The 19941-nt window shown below is 34.1% G+C and overlaps 1 protein-coding gene across 5 annotated transcripts in view; it reads right to left on the bottom strand.

Moving 5' to 3' along the window:
* Positions 1–19941, bottom strand: part of NRG3 (neuregulin 3) — a 990054-nt gene that overhangs the window by 204573 nt on the left and 765540 nt on the right. For all 5 annotated transcript variants that reach the window (XM_039872262.1, XM_039872258.1, XM_039872257.1 and 2 more), the window contains exon 3: positions 14473–14546. In XM_039872262.1, the coding sequence (XP_039728196.1) occupies positions 14473–14546 (74 nt within the window). The remainder of the gene's footprint in view (positions 1–14472; positions 14547–19941) is intronic.

The raw sequence follows: 19941 nt of genomic DNA, 5'->3' as shown, positions 1-19941 counted from the left end.
CCCTCTCTCCTTCAGTTATTTTAATCTTTAACTTTGTGATCTGACTTTTTCTGCTTCATTAATTCAAGTTCTATCATGGCTATCTTTATATGTAGTCATGAAATTTCTGAGCAGGAGAGGTAAATGAAGGCAGACTCTCTCCTCCTATGTATTTTGATACATGTAATAAAACATCTATATTTAAGAGTGCAACACTGATACACAAATAGATGAATAGAACAGAATAGAATTATGAGAAATAGAACCAAATAAATATTTGATATTTAGTTATGTTATTTATTTAAAAAGATATATTTGATATATAAATACCATTTAAACGATTGACAGAGATGCTATTGATAATTATTAAATCATCTTGGGAATCTGTGTAATCATCTAAGAAAAAGAAATCTGTATCTTTTCCAAGATTTAAGCATAAAATAATGAAACTATCAAATTTAAATGGAAAAATTATTGATTAAATTTGGAATGAGGAAGATCTTTTAAAAGTATTACACAAAACCCAGTAGCCACAAAAAATAATAATTGATTCTTTCTAATTTAAAAAAGGAGGAAGGAAGGAAAAAAGAAAAGAAGGAAAGAAGGAAGAAAGAAAGAAAAGGAAATTTCCTGATTGGCACAAACTACTCTAATTAAAGACAAAATGCAGTAGTCAACAGTGAAAAACTATTTGAACTTCATATAAAAATCAAAGGTCTAAATTCCTTTATATATAAACAGCTCCTGCAAATCATTAAGAAAATGATCAATAACTGAATAGAAAACTGCATAAGGGATATTAAGAGAGTTCACAAAAAATACAACAGCAATTAAACATATGAAAAGAGGCTCCATGTCACTCATCATAAAAGAAATTAAATTAAAAATTACATGATATAGCACTCTTCACTTCCAAGTTTGAACAAAGATAAAATAGTTTGATAAAACAATGTGTTTGTTGAAGAGACTTTGAAAAAACAGAGTGTTTGGAGAAGGCTTGAGAGTTTAAATGAGTACCATTCTAGGAATGATAATGAGGACAACCCAAAAACTTACAAAGGTACACGTGTTTGACTCAGATATTCCACTTCTAGAAATTCGTCCTACATACTGTTTAAAATAGCATATTATAAACAGCAAACAAGCTAAATGCAAATTCACAGATGAGTTGTTAATTATGTCATATTATTATACCTGCAATCATTGTAAAAAGAAATATGCTATGCAATTTTAAAAAGAATGAAATGTTCTATACATATTAAAATAAAATGACCTTGAAAAATCTATTGCTAAGTGAAAAAAAAAGGTGGGAAACAGTGTGCATTAGGAGCTTATACAATTTACTTTTATAATTACAGTATTTAGACATTAATATATAATAAATATGTTATTTATTTTCATTTATATATATATATTATAAAATAACTCTATAAATGTTTATAAGAAACTAACAGCATTGGTTGCCTGTATGAGAGGAATGGCATAAATGAGGAAGAGAGGTAAAAGACTTTTATCATAAACTTTTTAAATACTGTTTGGTGTTGAACCATGTGGATATATTACTATCCTAAAATTAAACTAAAAAAATAATATTTTAAACTAAACTATTGTTGTTATATTAATTATCCATAACACAGCAAAGTCATAGGCATCTAGTTTATATTAAATGAGTTTTGAAGTGAATGGAACATAAATAAAAATATATTAAAAAAAATGAGAACTAGGAAAACATGGTACCTTGGACAAGTCTCTATTTTGCTCACTCGGTCAAAATATACTTGAATGTCTGATATAATGGAAGCATAGTAGGCACTGGGGATATAGCAGTAACCAAACAAAACACAATCTCCTGTAGAACCTACTTTCCCCATCCCCAATAATTTGCTGATTAAGCCCCATAATAAAACACAAAAAACACACAAAAATTAACAGAAATATTTAACAAATAGTCTGAGGATTTTATTTAGAATTATAGTGAAATATATTCAAGGAACAATGACATTTTACAAAATATGAACTATATTAGCTCATACTATATCTCTTAATTTATGCCTTCTTATATTCTACAATAAATCTCCATAGTTTTCTTCATCTAAGTCTTACCTTCTTAATCTTATTCGTATTGTTCGAAAATAAATGGGGATTGTTATAACTATTTTATTTTGTACTTGTTAAAGGGCAAAATATATACAACATGTGAATTTAGCTGGTAAAGTTTCTTGTATGAGTTAGTTTCAGATACAGTCACTTGTATCTGAATTGCCTTATAGTATAGAAATGTTTATTTGAATTTTAAATTCCTCATTGTTCATTCTTAATTGAGGGGCAACAGTCACAGGTTAGCCACAAAACACTCCTATTGGGTTTGGAATGTGTTCCTGGGACACCGAGGACACTGATGTGGGTTATGCCCGATATTTGGAAATTTCCTGCAGGTATAATCACAAAACACTGGAAACTTGATAATCTCCTCTTGTTTTAAAAGGCCATGGGAACCAAGTGTTTATCTGCCAGATCAATCCCACATTAATTCTCCCACAGAACTGCCCTAAAGAGAGAAGTTTTCAATATTCCAAAGAAAATGGAGACAGTGGAGATATCAATGGATATAATTGTACATTTAAAACCTATTCATAGAAAGAGGCTGAAAATTTAAGGGAGCCAGAAATTTAGAAGATCCAGTGTCATTCTCAAAAGTTTATTCTCATATAAAACAAATCATCAAAAATTCATTTTAACTACCCATGCTTTTATCAAGTCTTTATTATGTGTCAGGAACTAGATTATGTACCTTGTGCTGTATGGCATAATACAATCATTGTATCCCAAACTGTACCAATTATGCACCCATCTTTTCAACTATTTCAACTTGAATTTTCAACCATACCACTAGCCATGTTACTTACAATATTCATTTCAAGAGATAATGGAAAATGCTTTGCTCTGAATTCCTCATGAAAAAGAAACACATCAACTAATTGATAGATAAATAAATAAATAAATAAAATGGTTCTTCTTGCAACAACTATTTCAAAAACAATATTCTCTGTATAACATTGACATATCAGTTCCTTGGCTTAAAAATAAAAACACGAACATTTTATTGACCCCTGGCAGAAAACATGAAAAGCTGAAGTATAGAATCATCAGATTTGAATTTAAATTTCTGGAAATGGAGTAATTTTGTTGGGTTAATTAAATTCTCTGAATCTCAGTTTCTTTAACTATTGAATGACCATGATTAAATGAGGACAGTTAATGAGGACGTGTGGATAGAGACCCAGTATAATGTCTGGCATATAATAAGTTCTCATTCCATAAAAATGTCTCTGTTGGAATTCTAAACATAACCCTAGTATATAAAGAAAACCCATAACTCTGTATTTCTGATTATTATCAAAACTGTGGTCAATTTTTATATTTCTCTGGGCTCACTTTTATAATTCACATAATGAGAAGCTATTTAGAATTTGTATGTCCATTTTTAAAAAAATATACAAAAACTGAAAGAGTGATGGTAGTACCAAATTAGAAATCAAGATGGTAACAGCTCAAATCATTCTGTTTCATGTCTTTGTTACATAACTCTCTTTTAAAATAACTCTCTCAAGGAAAGGAGGATGGTGCATATGTGGCTTGATGCAGTAAAGCACTGGTTGTCTCTCAGTATCGGTATCATATAAAACACCATTAAAAAACAAACAAACAACTAATTCTGCTACTTATCTTCAAAACATAATCACTCCTGGGCATAGAATGTAAATAAATAAATGGATTTAGGAAAGTCTTATTAACATAGGTGAAAATCATCATTTTTTTCTGTATTTTGTATAAAGTAGTAATAACTATCTAGAGATATATGTAACATTATTAGATGTGATTAAAATTTATCCACAGTAAAGTATGAGAAAGAAACACAAAAGCCTTAAACAGGATAAGTTCAGATGCCCTGTTCACCCTTGAGTGAGGCCAGTTTAGTCTTGTGGTTATTGTTTCTTTGTTTTTAATCTTCACGTATTCTTGGCCAAATTTTCCATCATTTTTCTTTCAATTCTTCCCTCTACTCATTCAAAAGTGAAACATTTGGAAACTTCTAGATAAAAAGGCCTTTGAAATACTCACAGAAGATTGTTCCCTCATAGATTTTTGATTAAAATAACAAATCATGGATACTGGGAGAACGCTATATCAATATGTAAATCGAAAGGTGGGGGGGGTGTGCCATCCTCATGCATAAATAATAAGTGAAATATGATGAATATAGAAATAAACTACAAAACATTCTATATATAAAATGAAATTGTATAGAAGACTGAACCAGCTCAGGCTTCAAACAGCTTATCTGAGTGGTAAGAGCCCTATTAAGATCTCTCAAATTGGAAAAGGTAGAGGTGAAGGGCAGTGGGGTACCTGAGTACGCTTTATGACCTGGAGGCCTCCTTGAGCAGGTATCGCATGGCCTACTCAACTCCTAGCTTACACCATCCACCAGTGTAGGTGTCACGTAGGCAGAGAGCAAAAGCACTGCTAGGATTTCCTTTTCAGGGGATCATGGGTATGGGCAGAGGGGAGGCCTCACAGCAGCAAACTGCTGATTACCAAAATGAGCACAGAACACCACCACAGGACATGCTGCTCACTTTGCACTGTGGTGGATCTCCCTCACCCACCTGGCTTTGAATCGGCCCAATTCTATCAGTGACTAAAGAGGCAATTTGAAAAGATAAAGCTAGATAAAGCCATTCTGTGTTCTCACTCCTTCGTCTGGGCCCACAGTTTTGTACAGGGACCCATACACGATCTGTGAGCAGGCACCTCAAATTCCATTATGGCAGAAATTCTGGAAAGTCACGTAGAAATAATGATGCTCAAAGAAAGGGGACCAATGTGAGGAATCATAACAGCATGGGAAAGAGTTACTGTCAGCTTTAGAAAATGTCTCTTCATTTTTCATTTTTAGACTGCATAACCTACCTATACAGTTGAAATTCCAGCCCTACCACTTATTAAATACATATCCTTAGGCAACTATTTTTTTTATTTGTCTCAATTTTTCCATCATTAAAATTTTTATTGTATTTACTCTAATAATTGTTAAGTTGATTAATGTGTATTATAGGAAATTAGGAAAATACACAAAAATGTTGATAAAAATTATGTGTAATCATATCACATTTTGCAATGCATTGCCTTCAAGTTATTTTTTAAAAGCACACCTATTAAGTGTAAACATACATATTTAACAAATTTGGATGACCATATAGTCCTTTTTCACTTTTTCTTTGTCATTGTAATTATTCATAGCTCTGTTTTTCAGTTTCTATTCTAAGTTAGATGATAAGTTATATGGTCACTCTATTTACTATGATATATACTGTTTTGAATGCTACATTTTATTAAATATCATACAAGGGCTATTTTTCAAAACACGATATTCTAAAATTATTAATCAATAATTAATCAATCAAACTTTTACTTTTTTAAAAAACAAGAAAAAATATATAGGAATAGCATTACCAAGTCTAAAATATATTATATTTCTTATGGTGTTATCTTTATCTACAGAATGGAAAGTCCACAAATAGCACTAAATATTTATAACTGAGTAGATGATTAAGATCTCTTTTTTATAAAAATGAAGAAATTTCAGATTATTCAATAAATTCTGTTGGGAGAATTATAGAAACAGAGACCAAAGGGATATTTATAAGAGGGTTTGGGTGGGGAGATGGATGAAAAAGACGAAGAGGAATATAGTCAATAATACTGTGATAAGTTTGCATGGTGACAGTTGATTACTGGAATTAGTGGGATGACCACGTTGTAAGGTATAAAAATATTAAATTACTATATTGTATACTTGAAACTAATTAACTAATGTATTATTGTATACCAACTATGTTTTAATTTAAAAAATTAATGCTAAAATTAAAATTAAAAACACTATTGTTCTTAATCTCAAACTAAACATGAATATAAATTTCATATAGAATATAACACTGTATAACTATACATGCATTTTTGATAAATGATAATAAATTATATACATAATAAAAATTTAACAGCTAAATTAGTAAAATATTTATCTTATTTTATGGTGAAGAAAGCCCAAGTATTAATATATATAAACTATTTTTTAAAAATGACTAAGGGCTTTACAACATAAAAGGCAAAATTGTATGTTTTAAAACACCATAAAAAATAAATCGAAGAGCAATCTGGAAAAAAATCACAACATATATGATGGTGTGCAGTTTATTATCCTCAAAATAACAAACTCCTTTAAAGAAGACAAAAAATTACCAGATTTGAGCATAAAAACCTTTTTTAATTTACAAGAGTAGAAATGAAATTGATCAATATACAAATAAAAATATTCAATTTTACTGACAATCAAAATTTCGATTTAAAACATTAGTGAGATATAATTGTTCCTATAAAAGTAACAACTAGAAGATACTGTTCAGTTCTGGCGAAGGAAAAAGTGAAATCAACTTTCTCATACCGTGCTCTTGGAAGTATTAATTGACATAAAATTTCTTGAGGAAAAGTTATCAAAGTGTATCAAAAGTCTAGAAATTTGTCCTTGAGAAATAATCCATACCTCAAGGTAGATAACTTATGCATAATGCTTGCCAATGACTGTAATAATGAAAAAATTGGAAATACAATAAATGATCCAGCATGAATGTTTGGTAAAATAATTTATATTGCATGCTTAAAATGTCATATATTTTAAAGTAATAGTTTAGCAAAACATAAGATTATAAAATGCTGCAGGAAAAGGGTCATGCAATATAAAGTGGAGAGAAAAAAGCAGACTACAAAATACATATAGAATGATCCCAACCTTTTAAGGAGAATGATTATGTTATGTAACAAGATGTTAGCATTTAATTTTTCCTACCTCAGATTTGATTAAGATGTTAATAATAGATAATGAAGTGTGAGACAAATCATCACATGCAGAATTTATAAAGAAATTAATAAAATAATCTAGGACCATTTCATAACACTTGATTTCCCTAGCTGACTCTGAAAATATAAAAGAGACAGGAGAGAGATAGCAGAGAAAGTTATCTTGGTCTTGGAAGTCTGGTGACAGAGGGATCTGAATGGCCTGCTCCCCAGATCATGTTGGGACAGCAAATATATTAGCAGGTCCTGTGGACTAGCTGAGGGCCATACATGAGAGAGACTGGCTGATGTCTCTCTTAAGACCAGTCCAAGAAGTCCCTCAATAGGTAGGTGAACAGTCCATCATCTTCCAAAAGTGAAGTGGACCCCTAGCAACCAGTGCTAAATTAGGAGAAGCATAACCCCATGAGCCTTGCTTTCAATGTAGTGGTTAATACTGAATACATATATATTCGACATGAAGAGTTCAAAATGGTTGGAATGCTATGCACTAAAATCATTTTTAGAGGTTATCTCTGAATGGTGTGATCATGGAAAATGTTTTATTTTTTGTAAATAGACTTATCTCCCTAGTGTTCCGGAAATAGTGTGCATTTACATGTTTTATTGGTAAAAGTTAGGTGTTTTGTATAATTTAAAAGAGTAGATTTGAAGATATTGCAACTGAATATATAAAAATGCCATATATCTGATAGAATTTATGAACTTTATGAGATTCATAGAGGCATTGTCAAAATTTGATGTCTATTACCCCTTTTTCAAGGCCAGAAAAATGGTAATAAGAGTTCCAGATTTTATGTATTAATCTACTGTGCTAACAATGCTTTAATGGCTAATGGAGGGCAGAGTAATGTAGAAGACTTCAATATTCTGAGAATATTTGAGTCTGAAAGACACCATCTCTCATTAGTATAGATTAATGGACTGAGAGCAAGTGGTGATTAGTTTATGCTTTTGCTCTCAAGAATATTTTCTTTCTCCATCTAATATATTAATGCAAATTTCCTTCCCAGCATCATGTCATAAACCTCTGAGTACTTTACACTCTAGTATGAATGATAATTGTAAAGTTCAGCAGTATGTAGCCTGTGCAATAGTACACAGCCACAGAACACTGTAAAAAGCTCACTACAATGCTTCCATCTAGACAGGCCTTTCCTGCACAACCCAGATCTCTCCCTCTACTTTATGTGATTTTGTATTATCCCGCAATTTTATATTTCCTTAAGCTCTCTTGTCTTTTACATGTGTTCTTATTTGCATCTGTTTATACATTTTTTTTCTTGCCTTTATGCAACTGGAGATATTTGAGGTCAGCTAATATGACTCATGCTTTGTAATCCCTGGCAGCACCTGTCTCAGTTCCTTGTGTGCTTTGGATTTATAAAGGGAATAATAACCATTAAAATAAAATAATGATAATAATAGATAACACTGAGCTCTCACTATGTGCCAAGCACAAAGTGTTTGGAATGGATTATTTTACTTAATCTTAACGATAACTATATGCATTAGACTATTTAGACTAATTAGACTTTATTTCATAAAGATGAAAACCAGAACTCAATAAAGTTAAGCAACTTGTCCTACGTCAAAGTATTAGTAAAATTTTGAATGAATGAGTGATTGAACAAATATTTTCATCTCTTGCAGATAGTATACCCTTTGGAGCCTATAATTCAATTTAAGTTAATGCAATTTACTAGACTAGGAGTTTATCGATGATAGGATCCTTAATTATTATATATTTGAATTCACAGAATGGTGTACTTTACATGTGCTTAATTGGGGAATAAATACGTGACTGAATAAAAAGATATATTATTTCAGCTGTGCACTTAAATCCACCTCTGAATGGCTTACAGGGTTAGCCTGCTCTGTATCGAGGGTTGTTTCCTTTTTTAACTAGGATTCCCAGGGGAATCTTCTACAGATAAAGAGCCTGAGGCTTAATTACTCTATGATTTGCTCAAGGCCACATTGCTAAGAGCAAGTGGTCACAGCATTAGAACCAAGACCTTTTAATTTCTAATTCAGAGCATCTTTTGTTATACTCTTTCATATAATTGTTGACACACAGAATATTTTGCTATATGCTACATCAGGAAAGGCAAGAGTGCAGAGCATGGGTCTCTTTGGGAAATTCCCACTGATCCTCTTCAAAGAGACCTTCTGCATCTGCTTAGCCAGTTCCTGCCCAGGGTCCTGGCCCCACATTTGTTCTTCAAGGCTGCTCTTAAGTTTCCTTCCCACTCAGTGTGCCACTCGTTACAGAGGAGCACCTCTCTACCCTGAGCTAAATGGTTTGGCCACTGGGTAAGTGATGACCATGGGCTTCCTGGTACACAGAGAAACACACCAACTATGCTCAGATCTGATGAGCTAGTTGTCTCTGCTAGTTGTATTGACCAACTGTTCACTGTTTGGCCTTCTCTCTGAGGCTATAACTGCAATTTGCTATGGCAAATTGAATTTTTAGATTCACAAAGTGATTATTCCTGGCAAGTTGGGGCACACAAGGCCAGTTTGGAGTGATGGAAAATCTAAACCCACATCATCTTTTCTGCTGCCTTCCTCTGATCCACGTCCAGACCAGAATCCTCTGAGATTACAGCCTTGTTTCTAAGATCCAAAGAAACCAAAGTGTGAACATAAGATGGTTTTGTTAAAGTAACCAGAGTATCTCATGCTAAGTCCCACATCAGCAAATAGAAACTTAACTAAATTTCCATGCTCACTTCTCCCAGGAAAGGAAAGCCTAGGTCAACCAGTCAGTGCTTGCCCTCTCAGCACAAATTACCTGACCTGGCTCAAAGACTTCCCTTTGATCTACAGAAGGAAAGTAATGCTACTTTAACCAATCGACAAATGCCAGTATAACTTCTTTGTTCCTGATCACTTTGGTCTATAAAAATCTCTCACCTAGTACAGTTCTTCAGAGCTTCTTTCTATCTGATAGATGGGATGCTTTCTGATTCATGAATTGCTGAGTGAAAGTTTAATAGATCAGTAAATTGTTTGTGGAAAATTTTCTTTTAACAGTTTATAGAGACTAGACCTAGAAGTTATCCTCCATCCTTCTATGATGAAGCCTAGATGGCTCTGAGAGTTTAAGCTGTACAAGCCCCATGCCAAAACTTGGGTCTGCAGCCAGCCATGGGCATACTGGATGTTGGATGTTGATGTGGAGAGGAAAGCACAACAAGGTCTGAAAATGGCTGCCACTACCTATTTGGGTAGGGGGACCCTCACTGCAGATTGCCGTCTTCTTGAGACTACACCATTCTTTGATTCTGCTCTGACTCCATTCCCGGGAGCTGCTCTCACGATGGCCAGTGATGAGATGAAGATCTTGATGATAACTCAGATTGGCATATGCTCTTAAGAGGGAAGACCCAGAAAATATCTGCCTGAATCCTTGGTCAGCTCATGTTCTATCTAGCTTGGTCTATCTTGGTCAGTTTCAGTTCTATCTAGCTCTGCTTTAAGGCTAGAGAGAGTACCTGACTTGGGTGAGTATTGGTGGTTAGAAAGAGAAAAACAAGACAGGAATCTATAGGTTGACTTTGTGTTTGTGGGAAAATAATTACATTAGAAATAGTCAGGAAGATTCCAGGGCTTCCTGGAAGTTGACTGTTGCTATCCATGGGTAGGGCTAGCAGCAGCAGGAGAAAAGGTGAAAATATATGTCCTTCAGGAATGCTACTGTAGCTGGCACTGGCACCTCCAAAGAAGGTCAAGTACTCTTGGTCCTGACCAAAGTCTCCCTTTCACCGCCTTTCTTCTGAACCCTTGCTTACTATTCATCCCTGTGATCGGAATGTGGCTTTGCACATTGAATGCATATAAATGATTGATTAAAATAAGATCTATATGCATTCGATATTTTCCTAAAAATTGACATGAAGGCACTGTATAAGTTTGATTCTTGTCTGTATATGTCTTCCTGAGTGGAGTTAACTACAGGTTCTTTGTGGGAGAAAAAATGAGTTTTGGGAAAAGCAGGTGTTAGGACCCAGACTGGGGCCATAGTGAAGACACTGGTCATAGCAGCCACTGAGCCTCCCAAAGTAACATCTTGGCTTTATTTCTCCAAATGCATGTAATTTGAGGTTTTTGTTTTTGTTTTTGTTTTTTAATTAATTAGCAAAGGTGCACATTTCAGATCAACTCGGCATTGCCTGAGGGAGAATAAAACACAGAAGTTTCCAATCCTCTGTTAATTGAGATTTTACTAAATACAGCAAGTATTCAGCAAATGAGAGAAGGAGAGAGGAAGAAGAGAGAGAGAGAAGGAAAGGGAGTCAGAGGGAGGGTATTGGAGGGAAGCTTATTTCCCAAGCATAGAGTCATTCTAAAGATATCACGAGCAGCAAATTAAACAATCCTTCAGCAAGAATTTTGACAAGGAAATTTCATTAGGGATTTAAATCTCGATGGAAGCTCAAGTTGCTGCATTAAGATATGAAAATTGTGCAAATATTGTTCCTTAGAATAGTGTTTGCTGCAGGTCATTGAGTTTCAGTCCATGAAATTTAGAGTGATAAATGTCATATTGAAAATAACTAGAGAAAGGAGGGGTCAAGGGAAGGAAGGAAAGAGCCCTGCGGTTGGGAGCTCAGGCCCTAGAGTCATTTGGATTGGAAAGTAGACTCTAGCATTAACTAGCTGTGTGACCTTCAGCAAGTTTATTTAATTTCTCTGAGGCTTAATTTCCTCATTTATAAAAGGTAAGCAATTGCCAATAACTCTCTGCTAGACTATGATGGCGAGGATTTAATGAGATATTCCAGGTAAAGCCATTTAGCACAGTGCCTGGCACAAGTAAACTCTAAACATATATTAGTATGCTTATGATACAGGAAGTGGGCTCATGTTTATGTGGCACTGACTTCTTATTAGTCTCGGTGATAGGAACCTATAGGTATTATTATTGCCATTATTGAGATGAAAAGCCCGAGGCTCGGGGCCAAGTTCACAAAAGAATGTCTCTACCAGAATCATGCACATGCTTATGTATCCATGTGTTTTCCTCGCTCACTAGCCTACGTGGGCCTCAGAGCCTAAATCCTATTTGTACACCTTTGTACTAACAGAATCTGACCAATTAGATGCCCCGTGGTGGATGCTCAGAAAATATCTGTGGAATGAATTAATGATTGCATAAAGAAATGGGTGCAATACTTGCATGGATAAATGAACGATATGTTTCTTCCCACTTAAACTGTATCTCAGGGACTCATCTATAGGTTTCTCAATATTTCTTTTTGTTTTTTCTTTTTTCTTTTTGTTTCAAGGTGTTCTGGCATTTTGATTCAAATAATGATATGCCATTTTGGAGAAAACAGAAGAAAAGGAAAAAAAATTCCATATACTTCCATAATCTAAAAATTTTTTTTTTAACAAATTTTACTTTATTTTAAAATTTTTTTTAACATTTTATTTTTAGAAATTTTCCCTCTCCCTTCTGGTAACCACTAGACCATTGTCCATGTCCATGGGTCTGTTTGTTTGTCCTGTTCTGAATCTTAATACTTAAAATCCCTTTGTTTTAGTGTATTTTTTTCCACAGTTGGATCAAAGGATGGTCCTATTATAATCTTAGATGAAAATAATTTTCTATCTTACTGTTTCACTTAATAGAAATATTTCATACTGCTATTATTTTAATGATAATGTAATAGAACATGATAGATATGCCATATGATGTTTTACTTAAGCATAATCTTGTTAGTTTTTAGAATGTGTCCATTTTCCACCATTATGAATATTGTTGCACTGGATATTTTTATGCATGTAAGACCTAACTTTTTATAGTTAGTGACTGATCACAGGATCATTTTTCTTTGAAGAGCACACAGTCTTTACGGTGGGTCTCATCTTCAACTATTGTAGTGATGGACTATGATATCTAATTGGATGGCAAGGGTTTGATTGTTGTTTAAAGAGAAATTATTTTACCCATTTTATACCATATGCGAGCCATGCCCCAGTACATGGTACTTGAGAGTTAGTTATTCCACACTTATATATGAGAAGAAAAAGGAAAGAAGAAAGGAAGGGAGGGAGGAAGGAAAGGAGGGAGGAAAGGTAAAAGGAAGAAGGAAAATAATGATGAAAGAGAAGAAAATAAAAAGGAAATGGAAGGAAAGGCAAGACAGGGGAAGAGAAAAAAGAGAAGAAGGAAAACAAAGAAGGAAACCAAGTACATCATACAAAATTTAAAAAAAGAAAGAAATCAGCAAGCCTATTCGTTTTTGTAAATTTTCAAATATTTCAAATATTTGTCTCCAGCCACAGTCATATCTTTCAGACATCAGTTTTGGACATCCCCAAATTACAATATATAAAAAAGAAACAACACAATTCAGTAACTTCCTCCTAACTGAGTAATTCCTGGAGACCAGTGCTTCACATTTCAGAGAACAGAGAGAATCTGTGGGTTTGCTCAGTTGCTAGCTTTTAGGCAACCTTCACTTTTCTCAAGGGGATGGGAGCTAAATTTGCATAGAAAAGAGTAGCTCATACTTTGTAGTGACTGGTTTTGCCGAGATAAAACACAATCAAGTTAAATTAAACAATTTCCCCTTTAAAAAATCTTACATTTACCTGAGGAAATATAGCTAGAAATTCAGAGGGGTAATTAAAATATGCATGGATAGACATATTCATTATGCAGCTATGTGCACACTCACAGACAGGACAACCTCTGTCATCAATACACAATATTTTGCTCAAGTTTATGTTATGCAAGTTTGGTATTCAGAAAGCCATAATATTGCCTTTATGATTTAGAAATGCCTGTTTTTGTCTTCACTGTACTAAATTGCTGATTCAATAAAAGTTCCCTTTCCTTAATGGTGACTCAATTATAACAGTCACTGAAAGAGCAGAGGATTATTTGTAGATAAATTAAAATTTTCACATTTGATCAGAATTGGGCATTTAGTTTATAATGTTATTTTTTACTCCGTATAAAAAAGGAAAGTAATGACTAGCAATATTTTTAGTGGGAAATCATCTTCTTTAATGAATGGGGAAAAATGTCATTAGTACAGTAATCACTGATATGGAAAGTGTTGCTAAAAATTATATAAGAAATTTATTCAAAAACTTCTTATATAATTTTATATACATATTTCCTTACTTCAGTAAGTAAAAGGTTAATAGGTTTAATATTATCACAAATTACCAACCAGAGGTTGGCACTTTAGTTTCTGTAGTTCTCATACATTCAGAAAAATAATAAGACCTTTCATTTTTCTATACTCTATATTTTCTATATTTGCTTTCCTAATGGTGTGGTGGGGGTGGAGAAAGTCTGAAAACTAAGGGAGCAAAGGTTAGTTAGCAGTGGAGCTGAATCTGAAGACCAGACTCCAACGCTGGAGAAAACCTGGACCTAGACCAACTTAGCTCTGAGCAAGGTTTGAACATAAACATCTGTCACCAGCTTCCACCCTTGGCAGCTTTCAGAGACACAAGAGTACAATGCAGCTTTCAGCTGAGTTAGCAATTGTTGCTGAGTAAGGGCTGCCTATATATTGTGTTAGAGAAGAAAAATGCTTGACCTACTTGGATCCGATAAGATGGAATCAGTTTTCGGCAGAAATTGATCACAACGGACTCCTTGGTAGCCTTCTTTGCACCTGAGAAAAGGGGATAAATGACAAACATACTCATGTGGTTGGGAAAGTTTCAAGATTTCAACAAGTAAAATAGCCACCAGTTACATAAATGTGTGAATGGTACATTCATGCTTTTGAATAATTTGATTCAATCTGTTTCTAACATCAACAGGCAGATTTTAGTCTATTTCTATGCAAAAAAAAAAAAACACCTCTGATTTGCTTTTTTATATATAACATTTAAGGAACAAATTGAATACCTTTTTAAGATTCCCTCATAGCAATCTAAAAAATGATTATCCTCATATTATAATTCTGAATGAAGGTTTACTTTTCTTTAGACAACACACTGGTTTCTAAAAGGCGGCAAATGCCTTTTCAGAAGCATCATATCACGAGTGTCATTTTTCTCATAAAAAACATTTTCTCATATAATTTATCAAATATTACGAGTAGATTTTGGCTACTATTTTTATATTTTCCTTGTGTTTCATTAGTTTGTTCCTAATTTTTTACTTTTTTTTTTAACTTTGTTATTCTTCAAGCCTGTGTCGCCTAACCACTTGGCCAGAAATAACAGCATTTATTTCAGATCTGACAAGATCTGAAAGGCATCTATCTCTATGCAAGATCTCTGTATTTTCTCTAAACTCACATTTTTCTATCCTCATTTTCTCTTTTATATTCAGCAAACATGTGCAAAATGCCTGCTTTTTAGCAGGCATTACACGAGGCAACTTTCCGAGGCAGGTGAAATTTGGGGGTAAGGAATTTGCCTGGGAACACCTGCAATGAGGCATGTAACCTCAGCTCTGCCAGTTCTCTGTCCAGTCTTCACACAGCTCACTGTCAGGACTATTTGGCTGCCTCGGACAGCATCGGCTCATCAGCTGGCAGTTTAAGGAACAAATGCAGCCACAGAGGCCCCAAATCCTTGCTTTGGATCTGTCTCTGTAAGGGGGAGTGGCATTTAATGGTCTGCTTGAAGCTTAATCTGTCATGCTCAAGTTAAGCAGGGAAGCATCCATTGTTGCTGTGGAATGAATCTGTCCTACTTACAGAGGAGGAAATTGTGCTGCTAGCATAAAAATCAGATTTAAAAAACAATCCTCTGGTTGTTAGAAATCTATGAAATTGACAAAAGAATTCAAAGGGACTGTTCTGTCAGAGGCTGGGGCTGTGAATTCTTTCTCTAGAATATGCTTTGTTTTTTGAGTGTAATAAACTATTAAATAAGGTCTATTGCAACTAGAACAGCAACAGTGAAAGGCACCTAGGTAATTTTTCTACTTTTCATTGTGAATCAAACTGGAATTCAGGTAATTGGGCAGGTTCTCTTTAGCACCTTTTTAAGCCTGGCACTCCAAAGTGTATTTGACAATTTTCTTCGTAGACAGAGAACAAAGGCTTCTGATATGTGGACACCCCAGACACCCAACAGGCTATTGAAAAAAATTGCTTAAGCAGCCACATATTTTCATAACCTCTTGAAAAATTTATTTATGCACTTGAAATAAAGCAGGCATATCACTGGTCTTATAATGGTAAAAAGTCAGAAAATACTTAGGACAAGAGCACATTTGTGATGAAAAAATAAATTCCTGTTCTCTGGAAGCAGCCCTAATTTTGTTAGTTTGCCTTTATTTAGAATTGCCTGAACCACAGCGCTTTAATTTTCATTTTCCCATAATGATGAGTCATGTGCTGGGTGTTTGCTATAGTGTGCATTCACTTTTTGGAGGTGTTTATTTCTGATATATGTGGAAGATTTTCAACACCCTTTACTCTTTGTATCTTCATTTAAATGAAAATGGCTTCTTAGGGAGACAGTTGCTTTTAAAGGGAAGTGTGTTATTTTTGTTTTGTTTTGCTTTCTAAGAGTTGTTGATAACTTCAGATGCATTATTCTATTTGTGTGTGGAAAAGAAAATAAGGAAGATGTTTGAAATTTTTCTAGTCTTAAACAGATTTTCTGTGGATTTGAGCCCACTCTGAGTGTTCAGGCCAAGAAGTCCTGGATCACAGAGATTTTACTAAAAATTGCAGTTATCCCTAGTAGTTTTTTATAGGTAAGTTTTGATTCTGCAACTGAATGGCCAAAAGCAGGGAACAGGCTTAGGATAGAAAATATTATCTGCAGTGAAATAATTAAAAAGCATACTCAATATACAAGAACTAAGAAATTTTACTTTGAAAAAAAATGTTAGTCTTAAATTTTGTGTGTTTATCAACTCTGGGGTTAGGAGTTGTCACTTTGAAAACCAGCAAGTTCTCGATAATGTTGTGCCAGGGTTTTCCCTTTCCAGAGGGGTAGGGTCAGCTGTGTAGTTTCAAATTACTCTTTATATCTTTCTAGCTTGGCCCTCACACCCTCATAGTTGTTCGGCTGTTCTAAAATGGCAGGCCACCCCTTTAATTAATTTTTTATCTTCTACGTTATCCCTGAGGAAATACCCAGCTTTAGTGAAAAGCTTTAAAGGTAATCCTTTGGCAAAAGAGAGAGAATAATACTGGCGAAGATGAGAAAATATAAAATGCGTAATTCTCAGCTAGAATTCAACACTTGTTTTGTTAGTGTGGTAAAGCCGAAGTGGTCAACATACCACCTAGGTTGGATGCGAAGGATGCCAAAGAGGAGACTTTGAAAATGATCAGATCATTTGCTAATATTTCCACAAAAATCAGCATTCTTTGGCCATCTAGAAGTGATGACCATGGCCATCAGCTTACGCTGCTAACTTCAGACCATTCCCATGTCTTCTCTTACAATATTCATATGCCAGTTTAGTTCTTGGAACTCATTTTCTGAATCACAACTAAATTAAAGCTAATAATTCTAGTTACTTTGAGTGAAAATGCAAGAATTCTCATTTATGACCAAAAGCCTCCCTACATGTCCAGATAATTTTTCAATTCATCCCTCTTCTTTCTATTAGGGAAACCAAACCCAACCAAACAAAAGCAACACAAAAACTGTTCCATTGAGGGAACTGTACTATCCTTTAAGTCCTCCTCTATTGATTTCCTGGTCATTTACTCATTATTAAAAGCCATTGTCATTCTTCACCTTTTTCTTCCCCATTCCTATTCTGTCTTTACAGTCAGAGTCCTGATTATCCATGTGGATGACCCAGCTAACGCATGGTCTCTTACACGTCTTCCTCATCTATATCATGTTTACCAGTGTGGAGTTTACAGTCTCACTTTTCTGCTTAGTATTTGCTGGATGTAATTTAGGCAAATCATTTAATGTTCCTGTTGCTCTATTTCAACACAAATAAAATGGAAATGATACCAGGAAAGAGAAAATTAAACAATCACCTGGTTGACATTATTCTCATGCATTTTGGCCACTTTTATGCCTAGAGATATTACTTACATCTAGCATTTCTGCAAAGATGCGTTTTACAAGATTTACAGCGAGAAACGTATGAAGGATAGAAAAATGTTCAAACGTTCGCTTCAATCCCTGTGCAGTGTCTGGTCTCTGCATACACTTTGGAGAAAGTATACATGCTTCCTTCTTGGAAACTTGATTTTAGACATAAAATTTAAACTAGCAGAAACCAATTAACTTCACAAAAGAGAATGTTACAGGAAAGTGACAGTTTGTCAGTGACATACATGTCTTCCAATTTTAGGGAGCCTATTATAAACGCTGATATGAAAAAGAAACAACCCTTCCAGGTATTCTTCTCTATGTCCTGCCAATTCTCCTTAGCCCCAATGTCAGTTCTTGGTTGGGAAAAATAGAAACATCATCAGGCATTTAAGCCTTACATTTTAGAGGCAGGGTAGTTTGGAGCCCTATCTGTTTTTAAATCCAGGATCGGCAATACCAGCTGCTTAGCCTTCTTGTGCCTCCTTTTATTCATCTGTAAAATGGGGATAATAATAGAAGATCCCTCCTAGAATTATTATTAGCATAAAATGACATGATACCTATGGGACATCGTAAGCAATGAATAAATGTTAGCTTTTTTGTTTAATATTCTTTGAATTTGGAATCATTATCTCAGTTTTTCAAATGAGGAAACAAGGTTCAGTACAGTTATAACTATCTTATCCCAAAATTACACAACCAGTATTTGAACTAGATGCAAACTCAACCAGGGTTGACTTTAAAGTCCTTACTTGATCTCTGGCATTTTCTAACATTCTTCATGGAAATTCAGTAGACACATAAATTACTATACACTTAGCTGCCTTTCCCAAGATTAGTATTTGTAAATATGGCCCAAATGTCATGATGAGAAGCTACGATTTATGGTAAGAATTACCTAGATTTGTAAGTTGTTATCTAATCTTAAAATGTTCGTAAGCAAACCATGTCACAGAGAGTAATCACCAATTTAAAGGCAAACTGTCTCAGCTTCATGTTAATCATAAAGGTAACCACCAATTATGGATAGAAATACTAGTATTATTTAGGAATACTGGCATTGAAGAATAAAAATGATATTTCTAGACTTCAGACTGTCCTCAGTTAAAAAACAGAAACAGAAACAAAATAAACAAGCGAAAACACAGAATGGAGTTTCAGCAAGAAAAATGAATTCCTCAGCCTTGAAGAAATGGGGAGTACAGAAACCAAAATTCCAAACCAGGTCTTCATCTAAATGAAAATGTGTGCTGAGTGGACCAGAATCATTCCTAGCTAACATTTCAGACTAGCAGTTACTGGCTCAAAAGTTAATGGTGTTAGAACAAATTCCCTCCCTTGCCACTCACTACTGAAGTTGCGATCTAGGTTTGGCTGTAGAGAACACATTGACTAAAGTGTAAGCTTTCTTTAGAATGCTGAATTTAAAAGGTAATTCAGTGGTCCATTTAAAAGAAGCAGTAATTAAGACAGCAAGATTTTTTAAGTTAACCAACTGAAATTAAAGATTACCTATAGACTTGCTATAGTACAGTCTTGCAAAAATCCTTTCAACTATAAATGGAAAAATTTGGAATTGGATTATCTTAAATTGTGGAGTGATAATTGCTTTCAAACTCACAAAGGTTCTCCAAGGTGTTATCAGTAGTTTTCAAATATATCACAAATTTCATGACTGAGGCAACTGTTGCTTATAATGTCACTCATCTTACAACTATGATATTTCTTGTTAATGGAGTTGTATCTACAAACTTAAAAAAATGTAGAGATTTATTTTTTTAAATTTCCCTTTAGCAAAGTTTGAATTCAAAGTAGATGAAGGCCAATTATTTCATCATAAGACTGCTATGATTTCAGAAGTAAACTTGACAGCATCTGCTCAAATCCAGAAGGCATGCTATATTCTATTAATATTGGAGCCCTAAAGAAAGAAAAAGAATGATTGCAAGTCTGAGAAGTTAAAAAAAAATAAAATAAAACAAATGTGTGTTTACTCAACTACAACTTCTTCTCAACCATACACTCTGGTCAGTT

Source organism: Pteropus medius, unplaced genomic scaffold, assembly GCF_902729225.1.
Source record: "Pteropus medius unplaced genomic scaffold, Ma_sr-lr_union100, whole genome shotgun sequence".
Taxonomy (NCBI): domain Eukaryota; kingdom Metazoa; phylum Chordata; class Mammalia; order Chiroptera; family Pteropodidae; genus Pteropus; species Pteropus medius.
This window is presented reverse-complemented; position numbering and strand designations above follow the sequence as displayed.